Source organism: Microcebus murinus, chromosome 1 (genome assembly GCF_040939455.1).
Source record: "Microcebus murinus isolate Inina chromosome 1, M.murinus_Inina_mat1.0, whole genome shotgun sequence".
NCBI classification, from domain to species: Eukaryota; Metazoa; Chordata; class Mammalia; order Primates; family Cheirogaleidae; genus Microcebus; species Microcebus murinus.
This window is the reverse complement of record NC_134104.1, coordinates 27,723,061-27,737,177: the sequence shown is the minus strand read 5'-3', so window position 1 is coordinate 27,737,177 and position 14,117 is coordinate 27,723,061. Positions and strand designations below refer to the sequence as shown.

Sequence of the window (14,117 nt, the reverse complement as noted above, 5' to 3'; positions counted from 1 at the left end):
GTGAGAAATAAATTGTTGTTGTCTATAAGTACCCAGCCTGTGGTATTTTGTTATAGCAGCCTAAACATACTAAGATACAAACCCAGGTCTGTTTAACTCCAAAATTTATGCTGATCTGCTAATCTTGTTTTATCTGATAAGATTGTGTCAAATAGGTCATGTCTAATTATATAATTATCCACTTAGACAAAAAGAAGATGGCTGAATACCTTAGCACATCAGAGCAGTAATTCTTAATACATATGGGGAAAATTATATATTTTATTACCACTTTGTGGTACTGCATAACACACTGTATATTGCATAGCATGTAGAATGCATAAAATTCCCAAACTTACCAAAAGATTTTTAATGTGCTTACTCAAATTCTCAGCAACTTTTCTGGTGTTTTTAACTGCTCTATTGTAAATAAAAGTTGTAGCACCCCGGTTCCAGTCTACTACAATTATGTTCACATCTTCTTCATTCAGCAAAATCCTTAGAAAGTTCTGAAGCCACGATGGAGTGGAGCCCATTGGTCTGTATCCATGAATAAGCCAAACTGTTTTCTTTTGTGTGTTGAAATTAATATTAAGTGAGTTATTTTGATCAAATAGTGGCTCAGCACAGTTTAGGTTGTTCCTTGTATACACCATCAGAATTATCTCTATTCTGGGATTAAATAAATCTTTGAAGGAATCCTTTACATTTAGCTGAGAAAATTCAAGGCATGGTCTTTTATTGTCTGAAATAGAAAATGTCAGTTAAACTGAGTACTGGGACAGTATTTGATTCCTATTGCTATTGCAAAGAACATAATCGAATGTAGAGGGTTGGGGGAATTTCATATCATCAGCCCTTCAACACGATTGACTGAGCAACTACAATGTTTAAAGTAATAAATTGATTAGGAAAAACACATTCCGAACAAAGTAATAAAAAAATTACAATTGAAAATCTGAATAAATGTAATTGTTTAAAAATTAAAAATAATTTTTTATCTTTACAAAATAAAAAACCATAGCAACAGAGATGATGGAAATCATTAATATTTTCAAAAAAGAAATTGTCATACACACTAATGAAAGTAGATAAGGTGATTATGAACTTTAATGGAAGGTTTACAGAATAGCACTTACATATGGGTAAACATTAGAAAAAATATATTTTACCTGATCAGTGATCAAATGAAAACAAACCAATAAGGTATCATGTTTCTCTATAAAATTTTAAAAATGGAAATGTTTTTTCTAATACTCAATACTGGTGAGGGTAAATAACAAATATTCATATATATGAATGTTGAGATTATAAGTTGATATAGTATTCTTTTGAAATTTTACATGTGTGTAAACTTAACAAATACTTTTTTCTTGATATTTTTAGGATTTACATTAATGAAATAAACCATTTATATTAAATGTAAAGACATTAATCACAGAGTTATATATGATAGCACAAAATATAAAGCACTATAAATCTCACAATTATAGTATTTTATTTCATATATACATTCTATCTACTATGTATCTGTCTACCTATCATATTAAACAGAATAAGAACAGGAAATAAAGTTACTAAACATGATTAATAGTAATAGTAATTGCTAGGCAGTGAAATTATGGTTGCTTTCTTTTTCTTTTTCATAGTTTTTTTTATAAATACAATTTTTTCATAGCAGGTATATAATCCCAAGAGATTTTTTTTTAATGAAAGCATGTTCTCATATTACTTTTGGAATTTTAATTTGGTAAGACTATTTGGGAAAGCAATTTGTCAATCCATATTAAAAATTCACAAAACTATTAGTACACTTCATCTCAGTAATTCAACTTCTAAGAATCTCTGCCAAGAAAAATAGCCAGAAAAAGGAGCTAACATATATTATTTTAACACTGGAGATGATATGCTCTACTTGTAATAATTATAGTTTTCAAGTATATATACAATATTGATATAATTATCTAGAAGAAGAAAAAGGAGGAATGCAATGAAGGAGAAGCAAGACCTTCATTCAATTCCCAAGCAGCTGAGAGATACTTGGACAAGTTATTTTCATTTGTTCTAAAGAGCAGGAGATGAGGGAATGGAGAGGAGACATATACTGAACCACAGTGCAATATAAATTCTTGTTATACTGTGAAAATTGTGTAGAAAGTCATGTACATCTGTCTTCCCACCAACTGGAACTTGGACAAGGGCCAAATGTTATCAATTCTTCCAAACTATTGGTTCACTGCAAGCCAAGGTAAATTTTACCTGGGCCTCAAATGAGTAATGAGGAATAATCCAGTAGAATCTCTGTGCTAAAAATAAGAGGAAGAAATTATCACTCAAAACAAATCTACAAAATCAGATGAAAAAGGGAATAATGAAGTATTTCCATTCAGAAAAGCTAAAAATTCACATTATAAATGCTAGAACAAACAGGGGAAGCTCTACTTATAGTAAGAAATGAAGGAAGAGAGAGTTCAAAATTATGGAGGGAAAAACATATATAGGACAGGGATTAATGATTTACATTAAAAATGATTGCTGTTTCAGGGGAGGCATTATTTTGGGAGGGGAGAGGGCAGTAAGCTACAATAATTAAGGAAATAATTGCATATCAGGGTTTGCGAATGAAAAATGCTCACCATAACCTAGAGAAAATCAGATAATGAAACTCACCAAGACACTTCCTAGAAACTGGTTTGGATTTCGATGAAAGAGAAAAATATCCTAAAAATATCAAGGCAGAAAATCCAAGTTACAATTCTCTATTTGTAGGAAGAATAAAGTTCTGAGGACTTCATATTTCTCTTCTAAAACAAAACATCAGATAAAAGTGTAATGAATGAAGGTTATAAGTAGAAGGGTTTGTGGCATAATATTTTTATACCTTTCCTAAAGTATGCCACTCATAAATGATACAGTACAGTTCCTGACATTGTCACTGTTAAATAAATGTTAGATTTTTTAAGACAAGATCCAGAAAAACTCACAGTATAAAGAGATTGAAAATGATCATGGAAACAAGTTAGACACTGATTTACATTTAAATATTATAAAACTATAAAACAAAAATGTAATATAAAAAGTTATTCTTTTATAGTATGTCCAAATTATACTAATAAGAGGGGAATGTTGGTTAAAAGGAGTATAGAGGAAGTAAGCATGGTGCCAAAATTCCTCAACTAAGGAACTTATAAGATTTTAATTTTTTGGCTTTAATAAGTGGAAAAGTATGGGCTTAAAAAGATATTAAAAATCTTAAATGTTAACTTCTGCACTATATAAAATAGCACACATAAATTTCTACACACTAAAAATATAACACCATAGCAAACAATGAATATATGCAAAAGGCAAGGTGAAATGGAAAAGAAAATATATAGTAAAAAGCATAAAACAAAATGATAAAAATTATACTAGAGAAAAAACATAGATGATATGTGAACAGTGATGAGCTTGTATAAACTCTGCCTATTAAAAAGCAACAAAAATCTGCTTTTATAAAAGAAAATTTAAAGGACGTATGCAGAAAGTTTTAAATCAATGGAGAAGTAAGTATATTCTACACAAAATAAAAGGAAAATAGTTTAGTGTGTTATATTGCAATGATGGCTCTAACTCATCACTCTTTCCTGAATCCATGTCATTTGCCTTGAAACTCTGAGTTACATCATAAGTGGGATAACTTACCTCACTCTTTGAAATAGACATAAACATAGGACTTGTCCTAGCAAATTGGACCTTAGGATATTTAATGCAAACAGAGTCTTGCAATGAACTTACACATAGGGGCTTAGACTCCCACATCTGTGCCAAATATCATCACAGAAACACCCATAGTCTGGCCTGCTAGCTGACAAGAGACAGATGTAAAAGAGTAAAGTTCCCCAGGTGTGCTAGTCACTAAGTCACCCCAACTGACTGACAGTCAACAGACAGACATGCTAGTGAACCCAACCAAGAAGAGCAGTGCTTCTTAAGCAACTCCCATCTGATTCCTACAAGTGTGGTTTTAGTTGTTGATTGTTTGTTTGTTTTTAAGAGACAGAGTCTCTGTTCCCCAGTCTGGAGTACAGAGCATAATCATCACTCACTGCAGGCTCAAACTCCTGGGCTCAAGAGATCCTTTTGCCTCAGCTTCCTGAGTAAGTAGAACTACAGACATGAGACCATGTCCAGTGTCCAGTAAGATTGTCAGTGTACCTCTCAGCATAAACCTTGCAGGCCAGAAGACTGTGGGAAGATATATTTAAACTGTTGAAAGAAAAATCTATCAACCTGGAATTCTATATCCAGAAAAATTATCCTTCAAAAATAAGGGAGAATTTAAAACATTCCTAGACAAACAAAAGCTGAGAGTTCATTACCACTAGATTTGCACTATATGACATGTTAATGCAAGTCCTTCAAATAAAGATTCGTAACTAGAAATCATAAGAAAATATGAAGTTCTCCGGTAAAGGCAAAAACACAAAAAATATACAAAACAGTATTATTGTAATTTTGATTTTTAGCTTTGCTTTCTATTTTCTACAGGATTTAAAAGACAAATGCATAAAAATAATTATAAATTTATGTCAAATAGTGCAAAATATATAAAGATGTAACCTGTGTCATCAGTCACACAAAGCAGGGAAGAACTGAGCTGTAAAGGAGTACAGAGTTTTTTGTTGTTGCTGTTATTAGAGTCAAGTTAGTATCAATTTAAGAATGGGTGTTAGAATTTTAGGTTATTATTTGTTATGCCCATGGTAACCACAAAGAAAATATCTATAGAATATACAAGAATGAAAATGAGAGGAGAATCAAAATATGCTGTTAATAAATTAACTAAACACAATGGAAGAAAATAATGGAGAAAATGAGAGACAAAAAGGCTTTAAGACATACAGAATACTAATAACAAAATGGTAAAACTGCTTCACTATCAGGAATTACTTTAAATGTAGATGGATTAACCACCCCTGAACCCCCAATTAAAGACATAGATTGGCAAAATGGATTTTAAAAAGTATCCAACTATACACTATAAGAAACTCATGTTAGACCTACAGATATGTATAGGTTGAAAGTTAAAGGATGGAAAAAGATATTCAATGCAAAAAGTAACCAAAGGAGAGCATAAATGCTACTACTAATATCCAAGGAAATAAGTTTAGGTTAAAAATTGCTGCAAGAGACAAATATTAACACATTATAGAGCCAAAATAGTAAAAACTTGTAGAATCAAACACAGGGGGGAAATCTTTATTACATTAGATTTAGCAACAATTTCTTTAAATATTACAAAAAAACCCCACAGGCAACAAAAGAAAAAATAGATAAATTGGACTTCATCAAAATTTAAAACATCTATGCATCAAAGGATATTATCAACAGAGTGAAAGGCAGTCCACTGAATGGAAGAAAAAATTTATAAATCATATCTCTCATAAAAGATTAATATTCAGGATATATAAAGAACCTCTACAACTCAACAACTAAAACACAACTCAATTAAAAGTGAGCAAAGAACTTGAATAGACATATCAAGGAAGATGCACAAATGGTCAACAAGCTCATGAAAAGATACTCAACATCACTAACAATTAGGGATATGTAAATCAAAGCTAAAATGAGATACTATTTCCAATGCATTAAGATACTTATTAGTAAAAAGGAAACAGAAAATAACAACTGTTGGCAAGGATGTACAGAAATTGGAACCCTTGTGCATTGCTGATGTGGATATAAAATGGTGCAGCTGTTGTGGAAAACAGTATGGTGGCTCCTAAAAAATTAAAAGTAGAATTACTATATGTCCCAGTAATTCTACTTCTGATGTATACCCAAAAGATTAAAGCAGGAACTCAAAGAAATATTTGTGTGCAAATGTTTATGGTAGCATTATTCACAGTAGCCAAAAGATGGAAGCAACCCAACTATTCATCAATAAATGAATAGATAAATAAAATTTGGTATATACATATCATGGAATATTATTTAGCCTTGGAAAGGAAGGAAATTCTGACACATGATATAATGTGGAATAACTTTGAAGATATTATGCCAAATGAAAATCAGCAAGTTACAGAAGGACAAATACCATATGATTTCACTTATATGAGGTACCTAGAGTAGTCAGATTTACAGATACAGAAAGTAGAATGCTGGTTGCCATGGATGAGGGAAAGGGGGAAATGGGGAGTTATTGTTTAATGGGTACAGAGGTTCAGTTTGGGAAGATAAAAAAATTCTCAAGATGGATGGTGATAATAGTTGCATGACAATGTGAATGTAGTTAATGCCACTGAACTGAACCTTTAAAGAATGGCTACAATGGTAAGTTTTTATGTATGTTTTATCAAAATTAAAACAAAATAAAACAGAAACTTATAGAATCCAGTTCTTGTCATGATGAGTACCTTATCCCAGATTTGCCTTACTTTTGTAAACAACTAGACCACTGAATAAAATATATGGAAAAAAGATTTAGACATTGGACAACAAAAAGCACAGGATTGTAATCTCCGAAAGAAGGGAAACAAATTATTTTAACCATAGGATCTAATAGCTTTTTGGCTGGAGGCAGTTTCCAGACTGCAGTGCAGGAAAGAGGAACCCAATCAGAGCATGGCAGTCTTGCCAAGTTGGGGAGAAACACTGGGGTTTGAAGGTGCTGAGCCAACTAGAATTTGAAAGCAGAGTGCAAGAGAGGAAGGAGCCATGCAGAGGAAGAGCTCTGAAATCTTAAAATTGCTGAATACAAACCTATGGAATCACAAAGAACTATATGCTGAATAATTCCAGGGGTCACAATAGGCTGAGAGACACTGAAGTTTCAACTACCTGGGGTAGACAGACCTTAATAAACAGTAGGGACTTTCAGTAGATATCCTAGGAGAGTCAGACTTTAGTTGTAATGGTGTTAACCTGGGTCTAGGATAAAAGACAATTTAGATCCATTCTTTTTCCCTTTCATTCTCTCAACTCTGCTTGCTTTCTATTCAGCCTCATTCTCTGGTAGGGAATAGGCTATGTGCATGAAATATTTAGAGAAAATATTAATAATCTTGAGGTAAGCAAGGATTTCTAAGATAAGATACAGTAAGCATTAAAACAGAAAAAAATGATAATTTGGACTTTGTCCAAATAATAATACATGTCTGCCCCTCAAGGACACTGTTAAGACTATTAATACGCAGGCTTGCAATATTTACATCTGAAAAGTAGTTGCATCTAGGCTATGTGTGTGTGCACATATGTGTATGATAAGCAGACAACTCAATTTTTAAAAATTGACAAAATTTGGAGACATTTCACAAAAGATGATATAATACCCAGTAAGCTAAACATCATTAGTCATCATAAAAATATAAATTAAGACCCAAATAGTATACCACTACAGATTAAGTAGACTGGCTACAATTATTATGAAAAGACTAACAAAACCAAGTATTAGTGAGGATGTAAGCAACTGAAACCACTGTAAATACATTGGGAAAATGACAAATTGTACATCACTTTGGAAAAGTTTGTTAATTTCTTATATGTTAAATATGCATTTATATGATCCTAGAATTCACTTCTAGGTGTTAACTCATATGAAATAAAAATATGTTATTACCACTGCATAAACAATACTTTTGCAAAGAATGGAAAAAATATACAGCTTAACAAATCAGGTTTAAAAGCTAGAATAGCCTTAATATCAAACAAAAAGATAGGACAAATAGACAAATATAAACACACATACACACACACACACGATATCATTCCAAATCATACAACAATCTAAAAGCAACTCACAAAAATATGTAGCATAAGACAAGAATAAGAAAAAACACTTCTGGTTAATATTATTTTAAATAAGTTAAACTAGATGCATAATTTATTAAAATGACAAAATTCTCTTTATTTCATACCATTAGTGACTATCATATCCATGATGTAACACTAGTGTCTCATTTCCACTACAATTAAGAAAGTATAAAAAATCTATCACACTATGAATTATTTTTAACACTAACTTATCAATGAGAGAATATAAAGAAATATTATTTAATCATAAGAATGTAGACATTCTTTTTTGCATGTGATGTTTAACCTAAAAATATGAAGAGAGCAACTGAAAAAATTCAAGTAAAAACTTTAGTATAATCATATAAACATATAGAAATTAAAAGTTTAGCTCATGTTGATAATAGCCAACATAAATATAATAAAATATATTCAGAATATTTTATAGCAATATTAAATATCAATTAATATTTGTATAACCATATTTTATAGTTTTATTAGCTCTCCAATCTTTGCTTTTAGAAACTTCTCCCCACCCTAATTGATGTTTTTATTGCAAACTCTAAAAGTATACACTCTCCATCCCAGGTAAATCTGAATATCCAATTACCCTAGACCCAGGAAAGGACCACAGGAGAGTGTATAACCCAAATAGGTCCATAAAACATTGTTTTGGGAGAGTTAATACTAACTGTGGAGAGATACTGACACTGGGAGAGAAAGTAGCTTCTTCTTACAAGATCTCAAGCTATAAGGAAATTTTTTAAAAAAGAATTTTTTTTCAGTATATGTATCCAGTAGTATTTGATTCAAAATTTTTAGTTAGGTGTATATAATAAATTCCTTTTTTGTTGTCATTGTCAAGTTAACAAGTCTTTGAAGAAGAAGGAGGAGGGAGATGAGGAGGAGAAGAAAGAGGAAGAAAGACAAAGGGGAGAAATGAAAAAAAAAAAACAGAAGAAAAAAAGAAAATAAAAATACATAAAAAGACTCATAAAAGAAAACTGCAAAGCTGAAAAATTTTATATAGGAATGGAGATTTGATTAAGCACTGAGATGTAGCATGATCCAGAAAGTAAGAGGTAATGCCATAAAATCAATTCTGCTCAAATTAATTTATATGTGTGATGCAATGCTAAATTAAGGTCTCAGTGGGATTTCTTGGGGGTGGGAGAAAGTGTATGAGAAAAATAAATAACATTTTGAAGATAATAAAAGGCATTACTAAAATTATGTTTATATTACAAATCAATTAAAAAGAGGCCTGTGAAACTGAATCAAGAATTGATAGACTAATGAAACAGAATGGGAACACCCAGAAATACATCATATTAGCTATGATAACTATGGCAAACAAAAGCAATCAAAGGAAATAGATTTTTAAATAAACAATGCTGGGATTAATAACTTGATTCTAGTTATTTTAAAACATTTCATGTAAAAGTAAAGTTATATGAAGTAGAATAAGAATACAGTTAATATGTACATGATCTCAGATTGAGGAATGATTTCTAGCATAAAAACAAAGGAAGAAACCATAAGACCAATAGATTTCACAGCACATATTTAAAATTTATATACATAAAGAAACACTATAAACTAGACCAAAAAACAAATTATAAACTATGAAAATATTTTCAATATAATGTGGGAAAGGAGCCAATATATATAAAGAACTATAAATAGGAGAAAAAACAGAATACCATAATTAAACACAAAGTGAAGGATATAAACAGATATTTTCCAAAATAAAATGTTTAAAGAACTCAAAAACGTATTAAAATAAGCTTATTCAAGAACCAATAAATATTAATTAAAATCATATTAGCATATCATTTTATCATCATATGCAATGACAACACCAATATATATCACAATATTTTTAATAATGAATATTTAAGATTCAACTAAATATATGACAATGAGAGAAAAATTAATTATGGTGTATTTATAAGGTGAGGACTGTGCAGCAATTAAAAAGTTATGTTTCAGAAAACTAGGGATAACATCAGAAAACATTTATGTAAAATGAAATATAATAAAAAGATAATGAAAACCATATTTATGAACCATATAAATAAATTCCTATGTATATCCATGTTTATATCACTCATTTTATCTATAATATGTAGTATATATATGTAGGAACTATAAACAAACATATATATGTATATATGCACACATAAAAATATTTATTGAATAAAACTGGGAGGATATTAACCAACATCTTAAGTGTATCTGTAGTGATGGTATTAGAGTAATTTTGTCCTCTATTTATCTGTACTTTTCTACGAATTTTCTACAGTCTGTATTTTAATATTTTCATAGCATTCTATATTTAAAATATTTGTATATTCATTTTATAATGAGGGAAATGGTTTCAATAGACTTTGGCTAATTAAATGAAAATACCCAATAGTAATGGTACTAGCAAAAAGCTGACTGAAACAGAAAGATTGTATTAATTTTTCAATCCTATTTGAAAAATAAACAAACTGAGGATCTGGAGACTGGAGTCAGTAACTCTATTGTGATTAGAATTTCACTAGCAGGAGCACAATATCAGATTTCATTGGCAAATACGTAGGAAGACAGGGACACACGCAGTAATCTCAGTAGAGAGGTACATGGAGAAAGAATGTTGAAAATCATGTTAGGTTTCAAATTATAAAAGCACTAAAAGTGTTAAAAATATCAAAGACACATAGGGAAGTTAGGAATAATCACTCCAGGTTGTTCAGGTGTATCTCTGAAGTATATTTCCATTACAGTTACAAAGTCTGTGAAAAGGAGAACCAAGAGATCAAAACAGACAGCCCAGCAGCAGGGACACTGCCTTGGCAGTGAACAGCTGACACCCAGATGCCTCTAGCCCCTCTCAAACATCTCTTGTAAGTCTGAGAAAATTCTTCTACCTCTCATCTCTGAACCTCAGTTTCCTCATGTTTAAATGGAAGGAGTTGGAACAAATGGTTTCATTTTATGTTAGCTTTTTTTTTTTTTTTTTTTAATATCAAGCTCATTTTCATGCTTGGTAAACTGCTAAGATGAGTTAGCCTGTTTTTCAACTTTTAGTATTTCCATTATTGATTTTATTATTGTGTATAAGGACAATTTAATTGGAATCCAAATAAACATAAAAGAAACCTCAGTGTTTCTGACTCAAGTCAAGAACAGGAAACCTCAAAATTCAGCCATTAAAAGCTAAGATGCTAACATATCCTAGAAAGATTTAACTCTTTTCTGATAATCTTCTGAAAAATTCTTTCAACCCAAAAACCCTATTTGAAAACCTCCCTCCATCTCTTTCCCCATCTCTGAAAACAAAATGGGATTGTAAACAACATTATCAACAATTTTATGTTATGTATTCTTTCCATCATTTTATACATGAAGAAAGTGAAGTTTAAAGAGATTAAATAATCTGAGGTCACACAATTAGAAGCCACACTACATTTCTCAGTAAGATCTGAAAAGCATGAATAGTATATTTATGGCACCAGTTATGTAAACATTTGAGTGACATAAATAAGACCCTATCAGAATTTCACTAGCTCATTTGTTTATTCATCTGTAATAAGAATGAAAACCCTTTAAAGCCAGCAGAATTCCAGGGACAAAACAATTGACCCACTTGATGCTACAAAGCACAGGTTTTCATGGCCATAGAGCCAGTGGAAAGACAAAACTTTAGGTGGAAGTTTAAAATCTCTGAAGGCTCCTGGCAGAAAGTTAAATAAAAGCCAAAAATATCTTTAATTCCCCAGTTCTGAAGCAATCAAAACACACTTAGAATACAAAATTATAGCCAGGTAGGAGGAGTAAGTTCTAGTGTTCAATAGCACTATAGGATGTCTATAGCTAACAAGAATATATAGTTTCGAATACAAGATTCTATGTATGTATACAAGAATACATTGTTTCGAATAGCTGCAAATAGGATATTGAATGTATACCATAAATATGTGCAAACATTTTATATCAATTTAAATTTTTTGAAGAAAAGAATGAAACCAATAAGCAAATGTTTGGAAAGCTGTTGGAAATGAATCTGACAATGCAAGCAAAATAAAGTAGGTTTCTAACCTTTAAGTCTTTAAACCAGAAATTTCAACCATTAGTTTAAAAATGTGTGTAAAAATAACAGGAAAATTTTGTTCAGAATGTAGATTTCTGTGGCCATCCCCAGAGATTCTAATTTTGTAAGTATATCTGCATTTTTAAAGGGGTAACCCATTTGATTCTGATGCAAGTAGTCCATAAACCACACATGGAGAAGCCTTACATCTGGAAAGTATCCAAAAGAATAAAAGATAAAATGAACATGGAGGAGAACACAGTGGATTATTTGAACCTTATTTATATTTCTTTAAAATTTACCAGATCACATATTTATGTTATTTCCTTTAAGCTTCACAGTGAGATAGTATTATAACTATTAATTCCACTTACAAATGAAGAAACTAAGTTAAGGAGGTTAAGTGACTTCCCCAGACAAGAAGACATGAACTGGGTCTTTCAATTGGAAATTTAATGTTCTTTCATATTGCTCTTATATTAAAGAGACTTTGGTACAATAAATCAAAGTTACTTGTGGGCATCTGATTTTGGTAAATCAATATAAATATATTACTGGTCACATCAGAAAGATATAATTTAGAGAAAAATAATGATTATTTTGTTTAGGCAGTGGGCTCAAAATTACCTGGGTTTTGGAAAGATAACTGAACTAGAAATAGGATACTAAGGTTCTATAACTCCTCCTTACTGCTCAAAATGTGGTGGTACCTATAGGCATCACCTGAGAGCTTAATAGAATTGCAGAATCTTGGGCTTCACTGCCAGCATATAGATAAGAATTTATGTTTTTACAAGATTCCTATGTGAATCCTTATATGGATTCCTTATATGAAATTCCACATATTTCCAAGTTCTATGATTTTAGAAAAATGACTCCATTTTTCTGAATTTCACTTTCCTCAACTGTGAAATGAGTAAGCTGAATTAATCTATCTTTAACATTTCCTCCAAAGTATATAGGAGTTGGCAAACTATGTCCTGTAAGTCAAGTCTGGTCAGCAAGCTAAGAATGTTTTTTGTGTTTTTCAACATATGGTTTTTGACATGTGAAAATCACAATAAATTCAAATTTTAGTGCCCATAAAGTTTTATTAGAACATGGGCACACTCATCTGCTGTGTATTGTCTACATCTGGTTTCATGCTATGATGGCAGAGTTGAATAGATGCAACAGAGAATGTACAGCCCACAAAACCTAAAATATTTACTATGTGGACCTTTACAAAACTATTTGCTGACATTTGCTATAATAATAATAGCAAATACAAAAGTTGCAGTATAAGCAGTTACTATGAGTGGGCAACTCTACTAAGAATAAATGTGCATATAATTTGAATACATATGTATATACCTGTATTGATATACTCTATATTTGTATATACTGTATATTTGTTAAGCTACCTCTCCACTTCAATTTTATTCTATTTACAATTTTTTCAAAACACCTGACTAATGTCGGTTTTTCAGAAGGTTTTTTCCTTTTCCAAAAGATGTAATCAATGATTTTTCATCTTGACAAGTATGATGTATATATACATCTAGAGGTATATATCAGAATCTTTAGTGGAGAAGGGAGCATGTGTAATTCAATTAAAACATATAAAGTAAATTACTAAAAAATCAACAAAATTTATTGTGTAGTGATTCAAAGAAAATGAGAGAAAGCATAGGTCAGCATGGAATAAAAATGATTCTGAGAATCACTGAAATCTTCAATTTCTTTATGCTCTATTTACTGTTTTTAATGTCTAAAAGTTCTGCTATTCTACCACATGTACTCACCAGCAAATTGGTATTAACAGATCAACATTTAAGTGGACATTTAGGAGTAACATTTACCGGGTGTTGGGAGGGTGGGAGGAGGGGAGGAAGGGATGGGCATATATAACCACAACAAATAAGATATGCAACATTTGGGGGATGGACACGCTTGAAGCTCTTACTTGAGGGGGAAGGGGGGGCATGTGCAATATATGTAACCTTAACACTTGTACCCCCATAATACGCTAAAATAAAAAATAAAAGTTCTGCTATTTTATTTTAGTTATTATCATGCAAGAATTAAGCAGGCAACAGAAACATACTTAGCAATTATTAATATGCTTCAGTTTTCCCAATTGAAAATGTAGGCAGCTGCCTAACAATTAATCAAAATAATAATCTCAGAAAGTCTGCCAAATAAGTTTGTAGTATTGATTATGATATTAAAATGACTATACACTTTTAAAACAAAATTATGGGCCTAGACTTTAAATTTCTCTGACTTTCAAATTAAGGTGCCATTA

At 31.0% G+C, this 14,117-nt stretch overlaps 1 protein-coding gene across 6 annotated transcripts in view; it reads right to left on the bottom strand.

Annotated features, from left to right (window-relative positions):
• LIPI (lipase I) overlaps window positions 1-14,117 on the bottom strand; it is a 58,888-nt gene that overhangs the window by 43,679 nt on the left and 1,092 nt on the right. For 4 of the 6 annotated variants that reach the window (XM_012785984.2, XM_012785985.2, XM_012785988.2 and 1 more), the window contains exon 2: window positions 339-724. The exons of 1 other annotated variant lie outside the window; for it this stretch is intronic. In XM_012785984.2, coding sequence (XP_012641438.2) covers window positions 339-724 — 386 coding nt within the window. Of the gene's footprint in view, window positions 1-338; window positions 725-7,579; window positions 7,596-11,188; window positions 11,279-14,117 lie in introns of those variants that run through there. One more of the 6 variants, XM_076005386.1, reaches the window with a different exon arrangement.